Raw genomic sequence first — 17340 nt, forward strand, 5'->3', positions numbered from 1 at the left:
ACGGCGCTAGGCCAATTTCAGAACATGGGATTTTGAAATTTTGAGCCTTTGCTCCGGGGGTTCGGGGGATGTCTTCGGAGCATTGTTTTAGGGATTTGGGGGATTCCGAGAGTGTGGGATTGGTTCCGGGAAGTAGTTTTGGGATTGATTAGTGACAAAGGATGTTTCATTTGTGTTGTGACTAGGTCTTTGGAGAGGCTCGGGGTAGAGGACCGTGCTCGTGGCTTCGTGGCATCGAAAACTAGTGAATTGAAAGGTAAGAAAACTGCACCCGGTTGTAAGATTGTGATGGGACTAAGTGCTCCCGAAAGTTATATCGTGTCATTGTTGGTATTACACCATGGGATATGTAAAAGCGATCTAAGAGTACCGTACATGATTTCAGCGCACAGGGCGCGGATTGGCCACTGGGAGCCAGGAACAACGAGATAACAGAGGGAGCAGCCTGAGGGCGCTAGCCGTGGTTATCGTTTGTGAATTGTGAACGTTATGAACTGAAATGCCTAGTATGTGGAATACTTGATTATATTGGCTGATGATATATCTGAGTTTATGTGATGCAATGTGAGTTATTGACTTGTCTATTAATTGTTCATGCTCTGTTGTTGTTGTTGTGTTTTCTTGCTGGGCCTTAGCTCACGGGTGCTACGTGGTGCAGGTAAAGGCAAGGGCAAGTAGGACTAAGCCTGAGGTGGAATGTACATAGCCAGCGGCTCGACCTCCACGGTCGAGGAGTGGATCAGGACAGTGATCACCTAACAGCTTATTTTGCCTTAGTATGGCCGGTTGTTGTAAATAAACCTTGGGTCTTTTGTAAACGGTCTTTGAACCTGATATTTTTGGGATCCCATGTAACGGATGATACTTTTTAATGAAAATGTGGCTTTCGAGACCAAAACGCTTTTAACCCTAGTTCCTTTATAGTTTTATCAACACGATTTTATTTATCTGACTTGTTTAGCAAGTCTGGCACTTTATAAACACACAGTGTAACGGTCTTGGCTATCCAGGGCATTACACTTAGTCATAGTGGCCACTGGGTAATCATCAACTTCTCATCCAAATAAATACTTATGAGACAAAAACTAGCCTCCAGGACCTCAATTCCTACTAAACCGGGAAATAGAAATTGTCCAAGTGCCTAGGTTCGAATCCCCGAGCCTTACCAATTCTGGAAACAATTCTAAGGCTAAAATCCCCACGAGGCTTGCGACTTGCCCCCAAGTAAGAGAGCAAGGACCCAAACCAAAGGGGAGGCGGGCCGCGACTTGGCCTAGTGGGTCGCAGCCCACCACCCCCAAGTTAGAGAGCATCCAAGGCAAAAATGGCCACACGCGCCGCGGCGCCCCAGGGCTGGCTCACGGCGTGCCCCCTTCGAGCCCAAAAAATCTGGGTTTTTCACATGCTTCTCCCAGCGAAGAACCTCAAGACCTTAACCCGGAATTTTACCTAAACAAACCTCCCTAATTCAACATCAAGCTAGCTAGGAATTTAAGACCTTAATTCACCTGTTTAAACATAAAACTACAATAATACAAACTAAAGTTTCTATACCAAATCAGTGACAATTCATCATTCAATTACTCAACTTAATTCCCATTCTAATAAACTAGATTCTTTAGCAAAAACCAGGTTATGAACTTACCTCAATTATGGTTGAGTTCCCACAAATTCCAGCTTTATATTCCTAGCTTGAATCCCCCCTAGCTATCCGTCTATTTTCCTTCACTTTCCTTCAGCTCATAGCCTAAACTTTCTGCCCCTTCATCTTCCTTAGCTCCCAAGCCCAAGTTCTTCTATGTTCCTTCAAGAGTGAGAGTGTGATAGAGAGAGAGAGAGAGGAACCGTGAGAGATATGAGAGAATTTGAGAGCTTTCCCTTCTAATTCTAGTTTCCTCTATTTTTCCTAAGTTTCTGAGCATATCCCTTGCCTATTAAAAGACGATTTTGCTATCCTAAGTTTACTATTCCCTAGGAGTAAAATGGTCATTTCCTTCAGTCCCCACTAATTCCTCAAATGTTCCTAATATTTACCAATTAATCTCGTCATCCAATTAATTACCAATTATTTATTCAATGTCCAATAATTTTCAAATTATTCTCTAAATTCCCAAATTTACCCCTAGGCTCCCCCGAGCTAGGTATTGAACCCCGCTGTGATTATTTTGCCAATCTGCTCACTAGGACCATCTCAAGCCATATGCTGCAAATATATCTACATAATAATGTGGTCTTAACAATTTATCACACATAATCACATTTATGCCATCAACGAACCAAAATTACAGATATGCCCTTATAAGCTAAAATGGGCCCACATGTATATCTAATACCCATAAACATGCTTGTCACATAGTCATATAATCATCTTAATCATGCATGCCACGTAAGCATGCATTAAACCATTAAATCACACATATACTAATTATGCCCTCCTAGTAGGCTAATCAAGGCCCTTAAGCCTTATTAGTGATTTTGGGTCTTTACACTAGTGCATGGTTTTCCTGTGGCACCTAACCATGTGCAGGAGATATATGAGCTCCTAGTCGCACACTGACCGACCCTTGGGCTCTCCGCTGAGGCTCTTGCCATGGAAAAGGATTTCTAGACTCTTGGGGAGGTTGTCATAGTCCTTCTTGATCCCTTTGCGCTCCACTTCCTTTGGCAGTTGGTAATTGAGGGATCACCGGGGGTACCTGCTAGCCCTGAGGGACTTCAAAAGCCAACAAATTTATGAGGAGTCCCTGTGCGGAAAACGCGGCTCGCATGACATTCAGGTTTTCCATCAGGGTGGCGCTACCAACTACGCTTGTTGCACATCCACATAGTTTCAAAGGTGTATTACCTACGAGTCTTGAGGACGCGGAGTGCTAGAGGCATCATCCTCCAGCAGGTAATTGTCGTCAGCCATAAAATCATCTTCAGGCTCACTGGCATCATATTCTTCGTTGGGATAATACTCATCTTCGTGTGGTAACTTATTCTCCTGCACCATTGGAGGATCCGTGATGGGGGGAAGGTCATCTTGCCTCTCATTTCGCGGAGGCAAATTGGGGTTCACTCGAGACCGATTCCGTGTGTCCACCATGGTCGAGGTTTTCTCTAGGTTTCCACAGCTCTAAATGAAAGCACCATAATGTTGCCCGATTTTTTGTCAACTAATAAAAGTAGAAATGAGTTAGAGAAAATAAATAAATCAAAGAACACAAGTTTTTACGTGGTTTGGTCGTTAACGATGCCTAGTCCACGAGTCACTTGTATTGAGAAAAGTTGCCAGAATCACAAGATTTTTAGGGTTTATAGCTTGGGCAGAGGATAGTCTTGCTCCAAGGTAAAATGAGAGTCCAAAATCTAGGGTTTCGGATCCCTACAAATGACCCATTCATGCCCTATTTATAGGCGACATGAGGGTAGAAAAATGGGCTGCCAACCTTTATGAAATGATCGTTTACATTCATTCCCACATTTTGTGGGTATTTTTTGTTACATAGTTGGCATCCTACACACGTCGCCCCGCTATAGGCATAATTGGGCGACCTTCTAGCCTAAAAAGGGGGTGGTCTCCAAAGTCCTAACAGAAAGGCATCTGGGACCACTCCTTCAATCAAGTCCATGTGGGGTCTGCACTGTGTCGTCCCCGGATGTTCGGAAATCTCGCTAAACCTTTAACGAGATTTCTCGGACCTGACCTCAAGAACCTCCCAAGGAGTTATGTCTCGGGGATTCACGGAGGGTTCCGAGGTCCCCCGTCGGATGTCCGGTAGTTCGTGCATTGATGATTCCTGGGCAAGGTAATCCACCCCCAAGCACTCGTCGAGAGATATGCCATATATGTTGCCACGTGTCACCTATTGCTGACGTGGATAATAAGTCGAAAAAGGCCTAGAACAATATAATTTTTATGTATAATGTATGTTTTCCTTTAATAACTCAAGTATATAAATATATTTCATAATTTAAGGGTGTGAGATTTTTTTTTCAAATACGACCTAATTGTGGAAATAAAAATGGGCGTAATTATAAAAAAAATAATATATCAATAAATAAAATGGGGTGAATTCAGTATAAGGGTGAAATTATAATTTTTTTATGATATAAATATAATGCCCCATTTAACAAAAAATAGTATATTTATATATAGTTGTTTATATATACATCCACTTTTTTTCCTTTTCTAATCCATTTCTAAAAATAAACCCATAATAAATTCTTCAAAAAATTACGAACACTTTTTTTAGTACTAAATTATCCATTTGTAAATTATTATGTTTTTTAATTTGTTTCACCTGTACAATTTATTATTTAAATAAAATTAAAACATATTAAGCATTCTCAATTAAATAAATTGATTTTTTTTTAAATAAAAAATTAATCATAATTTTAATTTAAATTAAGAACACGTATAAATATAAATAATTTAAATTTATTTTTTTTATTATTTAATTAGAATCAAAATTTTGTAGTAAGATCACAATATTCAATTTTCGTTAAAATTAAAATATGTCCAACAATTTCTTAAAAGTGATCATTTAAAAAATATCTTAATTAATACATTATTTGTTTTAGTGTTTTCTAAAAAATAAATTTATATTATTTTTTAATATTTAAGTATGATATTTATGTCAATTTATCAAAATCATAGGGTGTGTTCGGGAATATTTTCATTTTTTATTTTTAAAATATAAAAATAAAAATGTTTTCTATATTTTTATTTTTTTTATGTTTGAAAACAAAATGATGTTTGGTAAGGTAATAGTTTTATTTTATTATTATTTTTTATAATAACAGTACTATTAATATATTGATATCTGCTATTCTAAAAAAAAATTCCATATCTGAACTATGTTTTGAACGATATATATGAACTCCGGTGACCATGGCGAACAGCAACAACAAGTAGATCGACGGCAGCAAGCTGAAATATTGTCGCTGAAACATTGTCGGAGTCAAGGAGATAAACGATGGGGTGAGAGAGTTGAGGAAAACGACGGTTGTCGGAAGTCGATCTTGAGAACGATTTTTCGCCGGTGACCATGGTGACAGAGAGTCGACGGAATACTGGGCATATCGAAGGAGAAAAAAATACTTACATCTAACAACCTGAACAAAAAAAAGGGAAGAAAGAGAAAGAAAGTTTTTTAAAAAAATTGAAAGTATGAAAAGTTTGTTTTCAAAAAATTTAAAGTTTTATTTAAAATTTAGAAAAATAAAAAATAGAAATATGTAAACCGAACGTATTTTTCTATTCTATTTTCCAATTTTTAATTAAATACACAAAAAATTGTTTTTTTTTTAATGTTTACCGAACATCACCATATATTTAGCAACAATTAATTAATGAAAAGAGTTTTGAGAGAAAAATGAGGGTTGTCAACAACAACGCTTTATATGAATTATGAGTTTTGAATATAAACCCCCTCCCTTTTTTTTTTTCTATTTGACAAAATATTTTTGAGAGATTGTTTCTCCATTTTAATTTTTGAGTTTTATAAATAATAATAATTAAATATTTACTATTATTTTTTATTTTACACAAGATCTCAATTTCTAAAAGTAAATTTAGTGTTACCTACACATTATATATAGTGGGAACAATAATAGTTTGACATTTGTATGTGGTCAACTCATGTGTTTTGTTCATAACAATTCAAAGTTTGTGTTTTACAAAACAAATCAAAATAATATATTTAGTTCGATTTCAGTCAAATAATTTTTCAACATGACTTAATACCCTTGAGTTTTATAAAATATTTAATATTAAATTATATAAATTTATTTTACATATTAAAAATTAAAAGTACTTTTTTAAAAAAAATTAAAATTTAATATTTATCCTAAGGTTAATTCATTAAAATAAGTCTTTAAATAAATTTTTTTGCAGAAATTTTACATAAAACTTAATAGAAACTAAAACTAAATACATTTCAAACAAAAACATAAACATAAATCTAAAATTAAATATATCTAATAATTTATTTTCTTTTCTTCCTTTTTCCCCCCTCTCGTTCTTCTTCTTCTTCTTCTTCTTCTTCTTCTTCTTCTTCTTCTCTGCCATCTATGCTTGGGCTGGAGCTTGCAACTCTAGTAATGGCGTGGATGAGACAGGTTAGTGCACGAGGCTTGGGACTTTGGCAGGTCTGAAAAATGGGAAAGATTTTTGGCTTGGGTGTAGCTTAGATCTGACGATACTACAAAGATCCGGCGAGGCACAGATTTGGTGCAACGGAGGAGATAAAGATTGGCAACAGAAAGTAATTACTAGATCTGGATCTGGGCAGAGGTAGGAGATGGGCTTGATGATTGTGCTCTTTTTTTTCCTTCCTCTCTCTCTCTCTCTTTCTTTGTAAGTGACGGATGCCAAGGGTGGGTGGCTCAAAATTGATGACCTGAAGACTTGGACGGGTTCACTGAGTTGGGTGACAGTCGTCTACAAATTTCTTTTTTGTATGTGTATAATAACTTCAATCTGGGTTAGATTTGATTTGGTGGGATTTGCACATGGTCATGAATGTGAGATGATTTTTGTTTAAATTTTCTATTCATCTGCATTGTTAATTTGAGACATGTTGAATGGTGAGATTTTAAAATTGGGATTTTATTTTGTATTGATAAATCTTGGTTTGATATGGATGAAGAAGATGACCAAAGAAACAAGAAGAACAAAAATAATAATAGAGTTTAATTTCTTTTTGTTTTTATTTAGGATAGATTTTAAAGTTTTAGTTTTAATTTTTATTTTGTTAAGTTTTTGTTTCTTACTTTAATATTGTTTAATTCTTTATTTTAATTTTTTAAATTAAAGATTTAAAATTAATTTAATATTCAATATTTTATTAAACTTGAGGGAATTTCAGTCATATTGAAAAATTGTTTGACCAAAATTGACTTATGGTATTATTTTGATTTTTTTTTTTTTTTGCAAAAAACAAGGTTTGAATTGTCATTTAAAAAAATATAGGGATCAATTGTGTATTCTAACAAAACTTAGTGACCAAACTTATATTTTCCTTTATAATTTCAACAATACATATATAAATCAATTATTTATAGAATATTGTTATGGCCCATAGGGATGGCAACGAGTAAGATATTTTTTCATGTAGTAATATTATTGTATTTTTTATTTTCAGTCATAAAATGTTGCCACCCAATTACTTTTCTATTATGTGTCGAGTCATGCATCAAATGATTGATGATCATATCAGTAAAGTTAAACTTACTAAAAAGAATGAAGGAGGATGGATAAATTCAACTTTACGAGTTTTTCTGGCTAAAAAGCTAAAACATATTTTTGATTTAAGACGACTTCCTCCTATGCCATCATGGGATGCAAGAAAAGAGGAACATGAAAAATATATTGATTGGAAGAGATCAAATCACCTGAAAAAAATTTATAATCTTAGCACCATAGAAGAAAAGTTGGCGAAAAAGTTCAAAAATATTGAATACGCTCTTGATATGTGGGATGTTGTCTATGAGGATATACCGAGAAGAATACATTCGTGAAAAAAGGTAAATATGATTTGCCTTTACCTTAAGCTTAATAGTGGATTATAATGTATCATTCTTAATCTTTGATTTAGAAACCACTAATATTTTTGTTCTACTTTATAGACACTTGAGCAATCAAGAGGAATTTGCAGATGGAGATAAAAAGATTAGAAAGAAGAGAGAGAAAGCGTCTAGTTCAAGAAAGCGTTGAAGAAAGTCCTTTTATTTTAAACTTCTTTAGTTTTTTTTCTCTAAAAAGAAACTTTATTGAACCACGAACACAGAACAAACAAGAGCTCACAAAGAGCTACCAAAAACCAGATTACAACTTGCTAACAAAATCAAGCATGGCCTTCTATTTTTTTCAAAAGATTCTTCCTAGCAAGGCTTAACATTCTAGCCTTCATACACTCTTTAATCAAAAGATCAACTCTCTGAATAGTATAAGCATTACAATTTAACACACAAGAATTTCTATTCATCCAAAGAAAGTATATCGTGGCAGCAAGAGCAGCAGCTGCAATTTTTTGCAGTAGCCCTCTGGGTCTCCCTTCCATCCAAGTGAGCCATTCAAGATACTTAGATGGCCAAAATGCTTTTTTTTTTCCTCAGTTTTCAATCCCCCAAAGTAAATGTGTGACTTAGCCATGTTATCTATTAGACCAGAAGCTTGACTAAACTTTTGAAAGCCATCTTGATTGATTTGGACAGATCGTAAAGTTCCTTTGCAAAAAATCACAAGTTCATCCGCAAAACAAAGACTTACCAATTTCAACCTTTTGCACAAGGGATGAAATCTGAAATTCTTATTGTGAGAAGCTTGAATGAGAAGTCTTGTGGTATTCCATGACTAACACAAATAGCGAAAGGGAGATAAGATCTCCTTGTCTGAGACCTTTTCCCCATTAAAACGCCCTTGCACCCTACATTCATCATAAATGAGTAGGAAGTGCCCTTCAAACACACCATGATCCAATGGATAAACCTGCTGGGAAAATGAAAAGCTTTCAGAAGGTCCTCCAAGAAATGCCAATCAATTTTATCATAAGCCTTTCTTAGATCTATCTTCATCACACACCGAGGGGAAGAATTTTTCCTATTGTAACCTTTAATGAGGTCTTGGAAAATGAGAATGTTGTGAGCTATTGTGCTATTCTTGATAACCACACCTTGGTTCTGATTAACTAACATCAGAGGCACATTAGCCAATCTTGAACAAATCATTTTTGAAATGCACTTGTAAATAGTATTACAACACACTATCGACTTGAAATCCAAAGCTCTAGAAGGATTCTCAACTTTTGGAATTAGGGGGAGGATAGAGTTGTTCATTTCAGTAGGTATCTCACCTTAATCAAAGAGCCTCATAATTGCAACATCATTTTCCTCCCCTATTTCTTTCCACATGACTTTGAAGAAGCCTGAACCATATCCATCGAGACCTGGACTTTTACTTGGGTGAATGCTGAATAAGGCCATCTTCACATCCTTCTTGGTAAACGGTTTGTTTAAGCCAAGTTGTTGATCAAGGCTCAAATTTTCTCCGTGAACCAAGCAGTCTCTATAGAATTGAGTAGTGGCCGAGCTATGACTGCCCATGAAGGTTTTAAAATGATTGATAAAATGAGCAACAACATCTTCATAATTGTCTATGAGCTGACCTTGATCATTCATGAAGGAAGTAATCCGATTTTCAGCTTTTCTCTCCTTTAGACGGGCATGAAAGTAGGCTGTGTTTTCGTCTCCAAATCGAAGCCAAGTTATCTTACTCCTTTGCCTAAGAAAGCTTTCATAAAGCTTAAATTGATAGGAAAATTTCAGATGAGCAGCTTTTTCATCATTTTGGAACTCTGCTAATTGAGGATTATGTTGAAGTCTTTGATGAGCTTGCTGGTAATTATCTTTAGCTAAAGAGTACCTTTGTTGGATATCTCCAACCTCCACTTTATTAAATTTTAGAAGAACATGCTTGAGTCTATCGAATTTCCTCATCACTCGAAATAAACCAGTAGCTTGCATTGGATTGGACCAATCCTTCATCATTGTGTCTCTGAACTCTGAATGCTCTACCCATATGTTGTAAAATCTACAAGGTTTTGCTCCTGAAAACATTGATATTAAGATATTTTATAATGCAGTAGAAATGATCTCAGAGTATGTCCCAATTAGTTAGAGCTTCAGTGTTACGGAAAATATCGACCCAAGCTTCATTTTAAACTAATCTTGCTTATTTGACCAAGTGTAGATTCTATCCCCATCCTCTTGCTTATTTGACCAAGTGTAGTTGGAGCCAACATTTTTCAACTAATCTGCCATACTGATAAACGAGTTTTAGGCTCGTTTATGGTCTAGTTTTTAGGGTGTTTTTCGTTAGTTTAGGATTATTTTATTTTGGAATTATGTTCATTTGTTCATGCTTCAGGTTTTCCATGCTAAATTGGTAAAAAGAGTGAAAATGAGGGAAAGTGGAACAAAATCAGGTTTCTTGGGATTGATATGTGCAATTTTGGGTGCTGTTAATAGCGCTATATCGATATCAAGGGAGCGCCATAGCTACAAGGGACTGCGATGCACGAATGATTCTGACTTTAGCGCTATAGCGCTATAAGTGCAGCGCCACAGCGCTATCATGAACAATCAAGCAGCGCTAGTAAGCAAATTTTCCAGGTGTTTTGGCTCTGACTTTAGCACTACAGTGCTAGTGCACCAGATTTTGAGGCATTTTGCCACTGACAATAGCGCTACAGTGCTACGAATACAGCACTATAGCGCTGGTGATGCGTTTTTCAGATTTTAGACGACTTTTTGAAGGGTAATCTGGTCTTTTCACTTGGGAACTTTGGAGGGTTATTTAAGGATCATAATGCTGCGATTATAGGCGGACTGGAAGTTTTATAAACCCTAGATAAAAAGAGGCTGCTGTAATTGTTTTCTCTGTTTTGTTTTCTTCTGAATTATGAGGTTAATCTTATGAACAATTATTTGCAGTTTATTTTCATCATGGCATTTACGAACTAATTTCTTTTATCTAGGAATTAATGTAGTCACTGAGATTTCTATTTAATTTTATTATGAGTTTCTATTGATACTTCTTTTCTATTCTAATCTATATGATGTGTGTTTAATGCTAGTAAATACTTGATCACTATTTGCTTGATTTAATGGTTTTAATTCAAAATTCGAAAGATGAGAATTGGATATGCTATCATTGTATAGACATGGGGTGCATATTGGACAAAAGTACCTATATGACTTGTGTAGTAATTAGGTTTCCATGTTTAATGTCTTTTATATGTTCAAGTTTATCACAGAAATGTAGAAAACTTGCATATAGATTGAGATCTTATATCTTGAAAAAGAATAGGAATCGATTATATTAACCTTCTATTAGAATAGAAAGAAGAGATTTAGAATTGATTATTAAAATTAATAGAATGAACAGTTGATGAAATTAATTCCTAGGTTGTTTTTATTATTGATTCTTAAGTAGTGATTCATTGTTTTGTGTTCCAGTTCTTTAATTTTGGTTCATAGTTTATAGGATTTTGTTCACTTAAATTTTAATTAACCAAATAGAATTCGAAAATCAATTAGTGGTACTTGGGAGATAGTCTCTGTGGGACGATATCCGTTCTTACGGAATTTACTACTTGACACGACTACGTAGACTTGCATACGTAAATTATAGACTAAGTTTTTGGCGCCGTTGTCGAGGACTTATATTCCAATATCACAGTTATTGTTATTTGTTCTAATTTGGTTATTTATTTTATTTTATTTCATTTCTGTTAACATTTATTTGGATCAAGATTCTATTATGTTTCAAGACTTGGTGGTATATGTGAAGCAATAGACAAAAGGAGATTATACCAATAGATCGGGAAATTGAAAGAACGTGCAGACAGAACCGGAAAATAAAGAGGAGATTGGAATTTACCATGGCTGATAATTTGAGAAACGGTGCTAATAATGGTCAAGGGGCTGCAGAAATTCCAAGGGAGCAAGGACCAAGAACTTTTAGAGATTATGTACTTCCTACTGTTACAGGAGTGCATTCATGCATAAGACCTCCAACCATTGCTGCAAATAATTTTGAGATTAAGCCAGCAATTCTCTAAATGGTCCAAACAACTGTTCAGTTTGGAGGTATGCCAACGGAGGACCCCGATTTACACATAGCTAATTTTTTGGAGTTATGTGCTACGTTCAAGATGAACGGGGTGAGTGATGATGCTATAAGACTGAGGTTATTCCCATTTTCACTGAGGGATAGGGCGAAGAGTTGGCTGATATCTTTACAGGCAAATTCTATCACTACATGGGAGGAGTTAGCTCAGAAATTCCTTGCCAAGTTTTTTCCTCCAGCAAAGGCTGCAAAGTTAAGGGGCGAGATTAATAATTTTTATCAGATGGATGGAGAGTCACTGTATGATTCTTGGGAGCGCTTTAAGGAGTTGTTAAGGAAGTGTCCACACCATGGAATAGAAAAGTGGATGTTGGTGCATAATTTTTACAATGGGTTGAATGGAACAACGAAAACAATTATAGATGTTGCGGCGGGAGGTGCCTTTATGAGTAAGAGTGCTAATGAGGCATATGAGCTATTAGAGGAGATGGCGATGAATAATTACCAATGTCCAACTGAAAGGGGACAACCAAAGAAGGTGGCTGGAATGATGGATTTGGATGCTATATCCATGCTTATAGCTCAAGTAGCAGCTTTGACAAAGCAACTACAAAAATCTACACTCCCATCTCAAGCTATGCAAGTTCAAAACCTATGTGAATTGTGTGGAACAACCCATCCACCCAACCAATGCCCTGCTATAGATATTAATAACATGCCCATGGAAGAAGTACAAGCTATAGGAAATTACCAAAGACAACCCAATAATCCCAATTCCATGACCTATACACCAGCTTGGAAGAATCATCCTAATTTTTCATGGTCTAACAATCAAAATACTTTACAACCTTATCGTCCACCTCAGCCACAATATCAACCTGCCCAAAATAGGCCACCATATCCACAGCAATATTCACACCAAAATCCTCCACCTGGCTATTATCAACCTACACAAAATAAACCACCTCACCAAGTGCCAATGAAACAAATTGAAACCCAACCTGATGTAATTAACCAATTCACGACTGAAACCACTGTGTCCATAAGAAGTTTGGAGACTCAAGTAGGGAAATTGGATACTTTAATGACTAATAGAGGTTGAGGAAATTTTTCTAGCACTACAGAAGTTAATCCTAAAGAACAGTGCCAAGCTATTACTTTGAAAAGTGGAACGAGGTATGAAGGGCCAAAGAAGAATCAGTCAGAAGAAGAAGAAGGTCAAAAGGGAAATACTCAAAGTAAAGAAGAAAAGAAGTTTAATGATGAAAAGGTTACTGAAGAACTTAAGAAAGAAGAGGAGATTCCACCTGTGAGTATTGAGCACCATGTTAGAATTCCATATCCACAAAGGTTTCGCAAGCATAATTTGGATAATTAGTTTGCAAAGTTCTTAGAGGTATTCAAGAAGCTACATATAAATATACCGTTCGCAGAAGCATTAGAACAAATGCCCAGCTATGTAAAGTTTATGAAGGAGATTCTTTCTAATAAGAGAAAGATGGGTGACTATGAAACAGTGGCGTTAACAGAAGAATGTAGTGCAATTTTGGAAAGGAAACTTCCTCAAAAGTTACGAGATCCTGGGAGTTTTACTATTCCATGCATGATTGGGGAGTTTGAATGTAAGCATGCACTTTGTGATTTGGGGGCAGGTATTAATTTAATTCCTTTGTCAGTATTTCGTAGACTTGATTTGGGGGAAGCTAGGCCCATCACAGTAACATTGCAGCTGGCTGATAGATCTATGAAGCATCCATGTGGTATTATAGAAGATGTATTGGTAAAGGTGGATAAGTTTATATTTCCAACTAATTTTATAGTTCTTGATATGGAGGAGGATGAGAATGTTCCTATTATTTTGGGGAGACCATTCTTAGCAACTGGGCAAGCATTGATAGATGTGCAAAAAGGAGAGTTAAAGCTGAGAGTTCAAGAAGAAGAAGTTGTATTTAATGTGTTTAAGGCTATGACTTATCCTAAAGCAAGTGATAGTTGTTTCTCAGTTGATGTGGTAGAAGAAGTAGTAGGAAGAAAAGAAGTAATTGAGGATCCTCTTGAATTAAGTCTTATAGTTGATGATGTGGATGGTGAGGAAAATGAAGAAGCAGTGAGTTATTTGAAGTGGATAAAATCATCTGAGCCATGGAACCATAAGAAATTTGAAGAATTGGGTGAGGGACCGGAAAGACCATTACCATCGATTGTGAAGCCACCTGTTTTAGAATTGAAAATTTTACCGGACCATCTCCATTATGCTTATCTTCAGGAAAAAGAGACTCTTCCAGTTATATTTTCATCATTTCTTTCAGAAGTAGAGGAGGAGAAGTTGTTGAGGGTGTTAAGAGCTCATAAAACTGCTATAGGGTGGACTCTGGCTGATATAAGAGGAATTAGCCCATCGATAGTTATGCATAGAATTCTCATGGAAGAAGAGGCGAGACCGACTATTGATGCTCATCGAAGACTTAATCCGACAATGAAAGAAGTGGTGAGGAAAGAGATTTTGAAATGGTTAGATGCTGGAGTGATTTACCCTATTTTTGATAGTGCATGGGTGAGTCCAGTGCAAGTAGTACCTAAAAGGGTGGTATGATTGTGGTGAAGAATGAAAGTAATGAATTGATTCCAACAAGGACTATGACGAGTTAGAGGATATGTATAGATTATCGGAAGTTGAATAAGGCAACTAGGAAAGATCATTTTCCTTTGCCTTTTATTGACTAGATGTTGGATAGGTTGGTGGGGCATAACTATTACTGCTTTCTAGATGGGTACTCAGGCTATCATTAGATTGTAATTGCACTGGAGGATCAAGAAAAAACAACGTTTACATGTCATTATGGGACTTTTGCTTTTAGAAGGATGCCATTCGGGTTATGTAATGCACCAGCCACGTTTCAACAGTGTATGATGGCAATATTTTATGATACGGTTGAGAAGGGGATTGAAATTTTTATGGATGATTTTTCGGTTTATGGGTCCTCTTTTGACACGTGTTTAACTAATTTGGAGCTGGTGTTGAGGAGGTGTGAAGAGTCGCATTTGGTGCTTAATTGGAAAAGTGCCACTTTATGGTGAATGAGGGAATTGTATTGGGGCACAAGATTTCTAAGAAAGGCATTGAAGTAGATAGGGCAAAAATTTCAATGATAGAGAATTTGCCACCACCAGTTTCAGTAAAAGGAGTATGGATTTTCTTAGGTCATGCGAGATTTGATAGGAGGTTTATCAAAGACTTCTCCAAAGTTTCGAAGCCACTGTCCACTTTGTTAATGAATGGGGTTCCGTTCAATTTTTATGAGAAGTGTTAACAAGCTTTTAGGATACTTAAGGAGAAATTGATCTCGGCACCTATAGTTGTTGCGCCTCAATGGGATTTTCCATTTGAACTGATGTGTGACGCCAGTGATTTTGCGGTGGGGGCAGTGTTGGGACAAAGAGTTGACAAGATATTCATAACGATTTATTATGCAAGTCGTACCTTGAATGATGCTCAAATAAATTACACAACTACAAAAAAGGAGCTATTGGCCATAGTGTTTGCTTTTGATAAATTTAGGCCATATTTGATTGGGAATAAGGTGGTTGTTTACATGGACCATTCTACGATAAAGTATCTTATGACCAAGAAAGATTCTAAGCCTCGTCTTATTCGGTGGATTTTGTTGTTACAAGAATTTGATGTGGAAATTAAGGCTAAGAAAGGTACTGAGAATTTGGTGGCTGATCATTTGTCTAGATTGGAGGTTGATGAAGATTCTCTTGATAAAGAAGTTCAGATTAATGATGCTTTTCCTGATGAGCAGTTGTTCGAAGTAAGTATTTGCAAGGATGTTCCATGGTTTGGAGATTATGTTAATTATTTGGCTGCTAAGGGTATACCTCCTAAGATGACAAGGCAACAACTAAAGAAATTTTATTCGGAGGTGAAGCATTATTATTGGGAAGAGCCTATTCTGCATAAACATTGCCCTGATCAAGTTATTAGGAGATGTGTGCCCGAAGAGGAGATGTTGTCAATCTTAACTCACTGTCATAGTTTGCATTGCGACGGTCATTTTGGTGGAACAAGAACAGCAGCGAAGGTTTTGCAAAGTGGGTTTTACTGGCCTACATTATTTAAAGATGCTAATGATTTTGTCAAAAGTTGTGATCATTGTCAACGGACTAGGAATATATCAAGAAGAGATCAAATATCGATGACTGATATTTTGGAAGTTGAGTTATTTGACATATGGGGGATAGACTTTATGGGACCTTTCCCATCATCATAGAATAATACATATATTTTGCTTGCAGTAGATTGTGTTTCTAAATGGGGAGAAGCCACAGCAAATCCTACTTGTGATGGAAAGGAAGTCCTTAAATTCCTTCATAAAAATATCTTTACTCGATTTGGCACTCCCAGAGCAATTATTAGTGATCAGGGAAGTCATTTTTGCAGCAAGTGGTTCACTGTTCTTTGTGCTCGCTATGGTGTTCATCATCGAAAGGTGTTATTCTATCACCCAATTGCAAATAGCCAAGCTGAAGTGTCGAATAGGGAAATAAAAGGTATCTTGGAAAAGACAATAAATACTTCAAGGAATGATTGGTCAAAGAAGCTCGATGAATCATTGTGGGCGTATCGCAATGCATTCAAAACTCTGATTGGTATGTCACCCTATCGATTGGTGTTTGGTAAGGCTTGTCATTTACCGGTGGAATTTGAGCATAGAGTTTATTGGGTTGTGAAAAAGTAAAATATTGATCTCTTTATGGCGGGACAAAATAGGCTTATGGAGTTAAATGAGCTTGAAGAATTCCAAAATGAAGCTTATGAGAATGCGAGAATCTATAAGGAGAAGTCGAAGGCCTTTCATGATAAGCGAATATTGGGGAAGGATTTTCAACCAGGAGATAAAGTTCTGCTATTTAATTCCAGACTTAAACTTTTTCCTGGTAAATTGAAGTCGCGATGGTCAGGACTATACACGGTAGTTGTGTCACTTCCTTATGGAGCAGTGCAAGTTCATAGTGAAAAGACGGGACATTTTAAGGTGAATGGTCAGAGTTTGAAGCATTATTTGGAAGGTCCAGTGGAAAAATGCAAGTCCGTTGTGATGTTGGAACTAATTTGATCTGAAAATAAATAGAGTCTGGCTAAAAGACGTTAAAAACAGCGCTTTGAGGAGGCATTCCCCAGTTTTTTTTTTTTTACATTTTAAAAACATTTATGATTTTTGTATTTATTTGGTTTGGAACAATGTTTAGGGAATTTGTTTTAGTTGTTATTTTAATTTTTTATGTATTGTATGAACCGTGAAAATCGTGAAAAAAAAACGCAAGAGTTTTTAAGAAAAAGGTTAGAAAATGATGATTGGAGATGCAGTAGCGCTGCAGCGCTAAGAATAGGGCGCTACGATGATTATCTCATAACCAAAAAGGGTATTTTGAATGGTCATTAGCGCTACAGTGCTATATTCGTAGCACTACAGCGCAAATTCCACAGAAGAAAAAAAGTATTTTGAAGCCCAGAAACGCTATAGAGCGCTATAGCACTGCATATGCAGCGCTACAGCGCTCTGACCAGAATTTTTTTTTTTAAAAAAAAAAACCTAGGGAGTTTCGGATTTCATTTCATTCAGCCTCATTTTTTTTGTTCTTCCCGTGTTCTCTCTCCCAAGGCTTCCCTAGATCTTCCATTGTAGTTATTACCCAGAATATTTCACCATACATTCTCC

The 17340-nt window shown here is 36.2% G+C and overlaps 3 protein-coding genes and 1 non-coding gene across 4 annotated transcripts; 2 read left to right on the forward strand and 2 right to left on the reverse strand.

The window, feature by feature from the left end:
- Window positions 1–8262: 8262 nt before the first annotated feature.
- LOC133792144 (uncharacterized) lies at window positions 8263–8823 on the reverse strand. The gene has a single exon (XM_062230062.1). The coding sequence runs from the start codon at window positions 8821–8823 to the stop codon at window positions 8263–8265; it is 561 nt and encodes a 186-aa protein (XP_062086046.1).
- Window positions 8824–11867: 3044 nt separating this feature from the next.
- Window positions 11868–11974, reverse strand: LOC133793372 (small nucleolar RNA R71). Its single transcript, XR_009874817.1, has one exon. It is a non-coding gene; the product is annotated as a small nucleolar RNA R71 (small nucleolar RNA).
- A 1090-nt stretch (window positions 11975–13064) lies between these two features.
- Window positions 13065–16359, forward strand: LOC133792145 (uncharacterized). Its single transcript, XM_062230063.1, has 6 exons — window positions 13065–13152; window positions 13270–13377; window positions 13495–14105; window positions 14722–14840; window positions 14940–15763; window positions 15917–16359. The coding sequence occupies exons 1-6, from the start codon at window positions 13065–13067 to the stop codon at window positions 16357–16359; spliced, it is 2193 nt and encodes a 730-aa protein (XP_062086047.1).
- Window positions 16360–16374: 15 nt separating this feature from the next.
- On the forward strand, window positions 16375–16737 carry LOC133792146 (uncharacterized). Its single transcript, XM_062230064.1, has one exon. It carries the CDS (start codon window positions 16375–16377, stop codon window positions 16735–16737), a length of 363 nt encoding a protein of 120 aa, XP_062086048.1.
- Window positions 16738–17340: the final 603 nt, after the last annotated feature.

The sequence above is a fragment of the Humulus lupulus genome, chromosome 7, assembly GCF_963169125.1.
Source record: "Humulus lupulus chromosome 7, drHumLupu1.1, whole genome shotgun sequence".
In the NCBI taxonomy this organism is placed as follows: Eukaryota; Viridiplantae; Streptophyta; class Magnoliopsida; order Rosales; family Cannabaceae; genus Humulus; species Humulus lupulus.

Bases quoted from the DNA above. Each gene is read 5' to 3' on its own strand.
- LOC133792144 (XM_062230062.1), bottom strand. From the start codon at position 8,823: ATGAACAACTCTATCCTCCCCCTAATTCCAAAAGTTGAGAATCCTTCT.
- LOC133792145 (XM_062230063.1), top strand. From the start codon at position 13,065: ATGCCCAGCTATGTAAAGTTTATGAAGGAGATTCTTTCTAATAAGAGA. The intron at 13,378-13,494 runs GTATTATAGAAG...GACCATTCTTAG, and splicing joins ATCTATGAAGCATCCATGTG to CAACTGGGCAAGCATTGATA. The intron at 14,106-14,721 runs GTGAGGAAAGAG...TTGGGGCACAAG, and splicing joins ATCCGACAATGAAAGAAGTG to ATTTCTAAGAAAGGCATTGA.
- LOC133792146 (XM_062230064.1), top strand. From the start codon at position 16,375: ATGGCGGGACAAAATAGGCTTATGGAGTTAAATGAGCTTGAAGAATTC.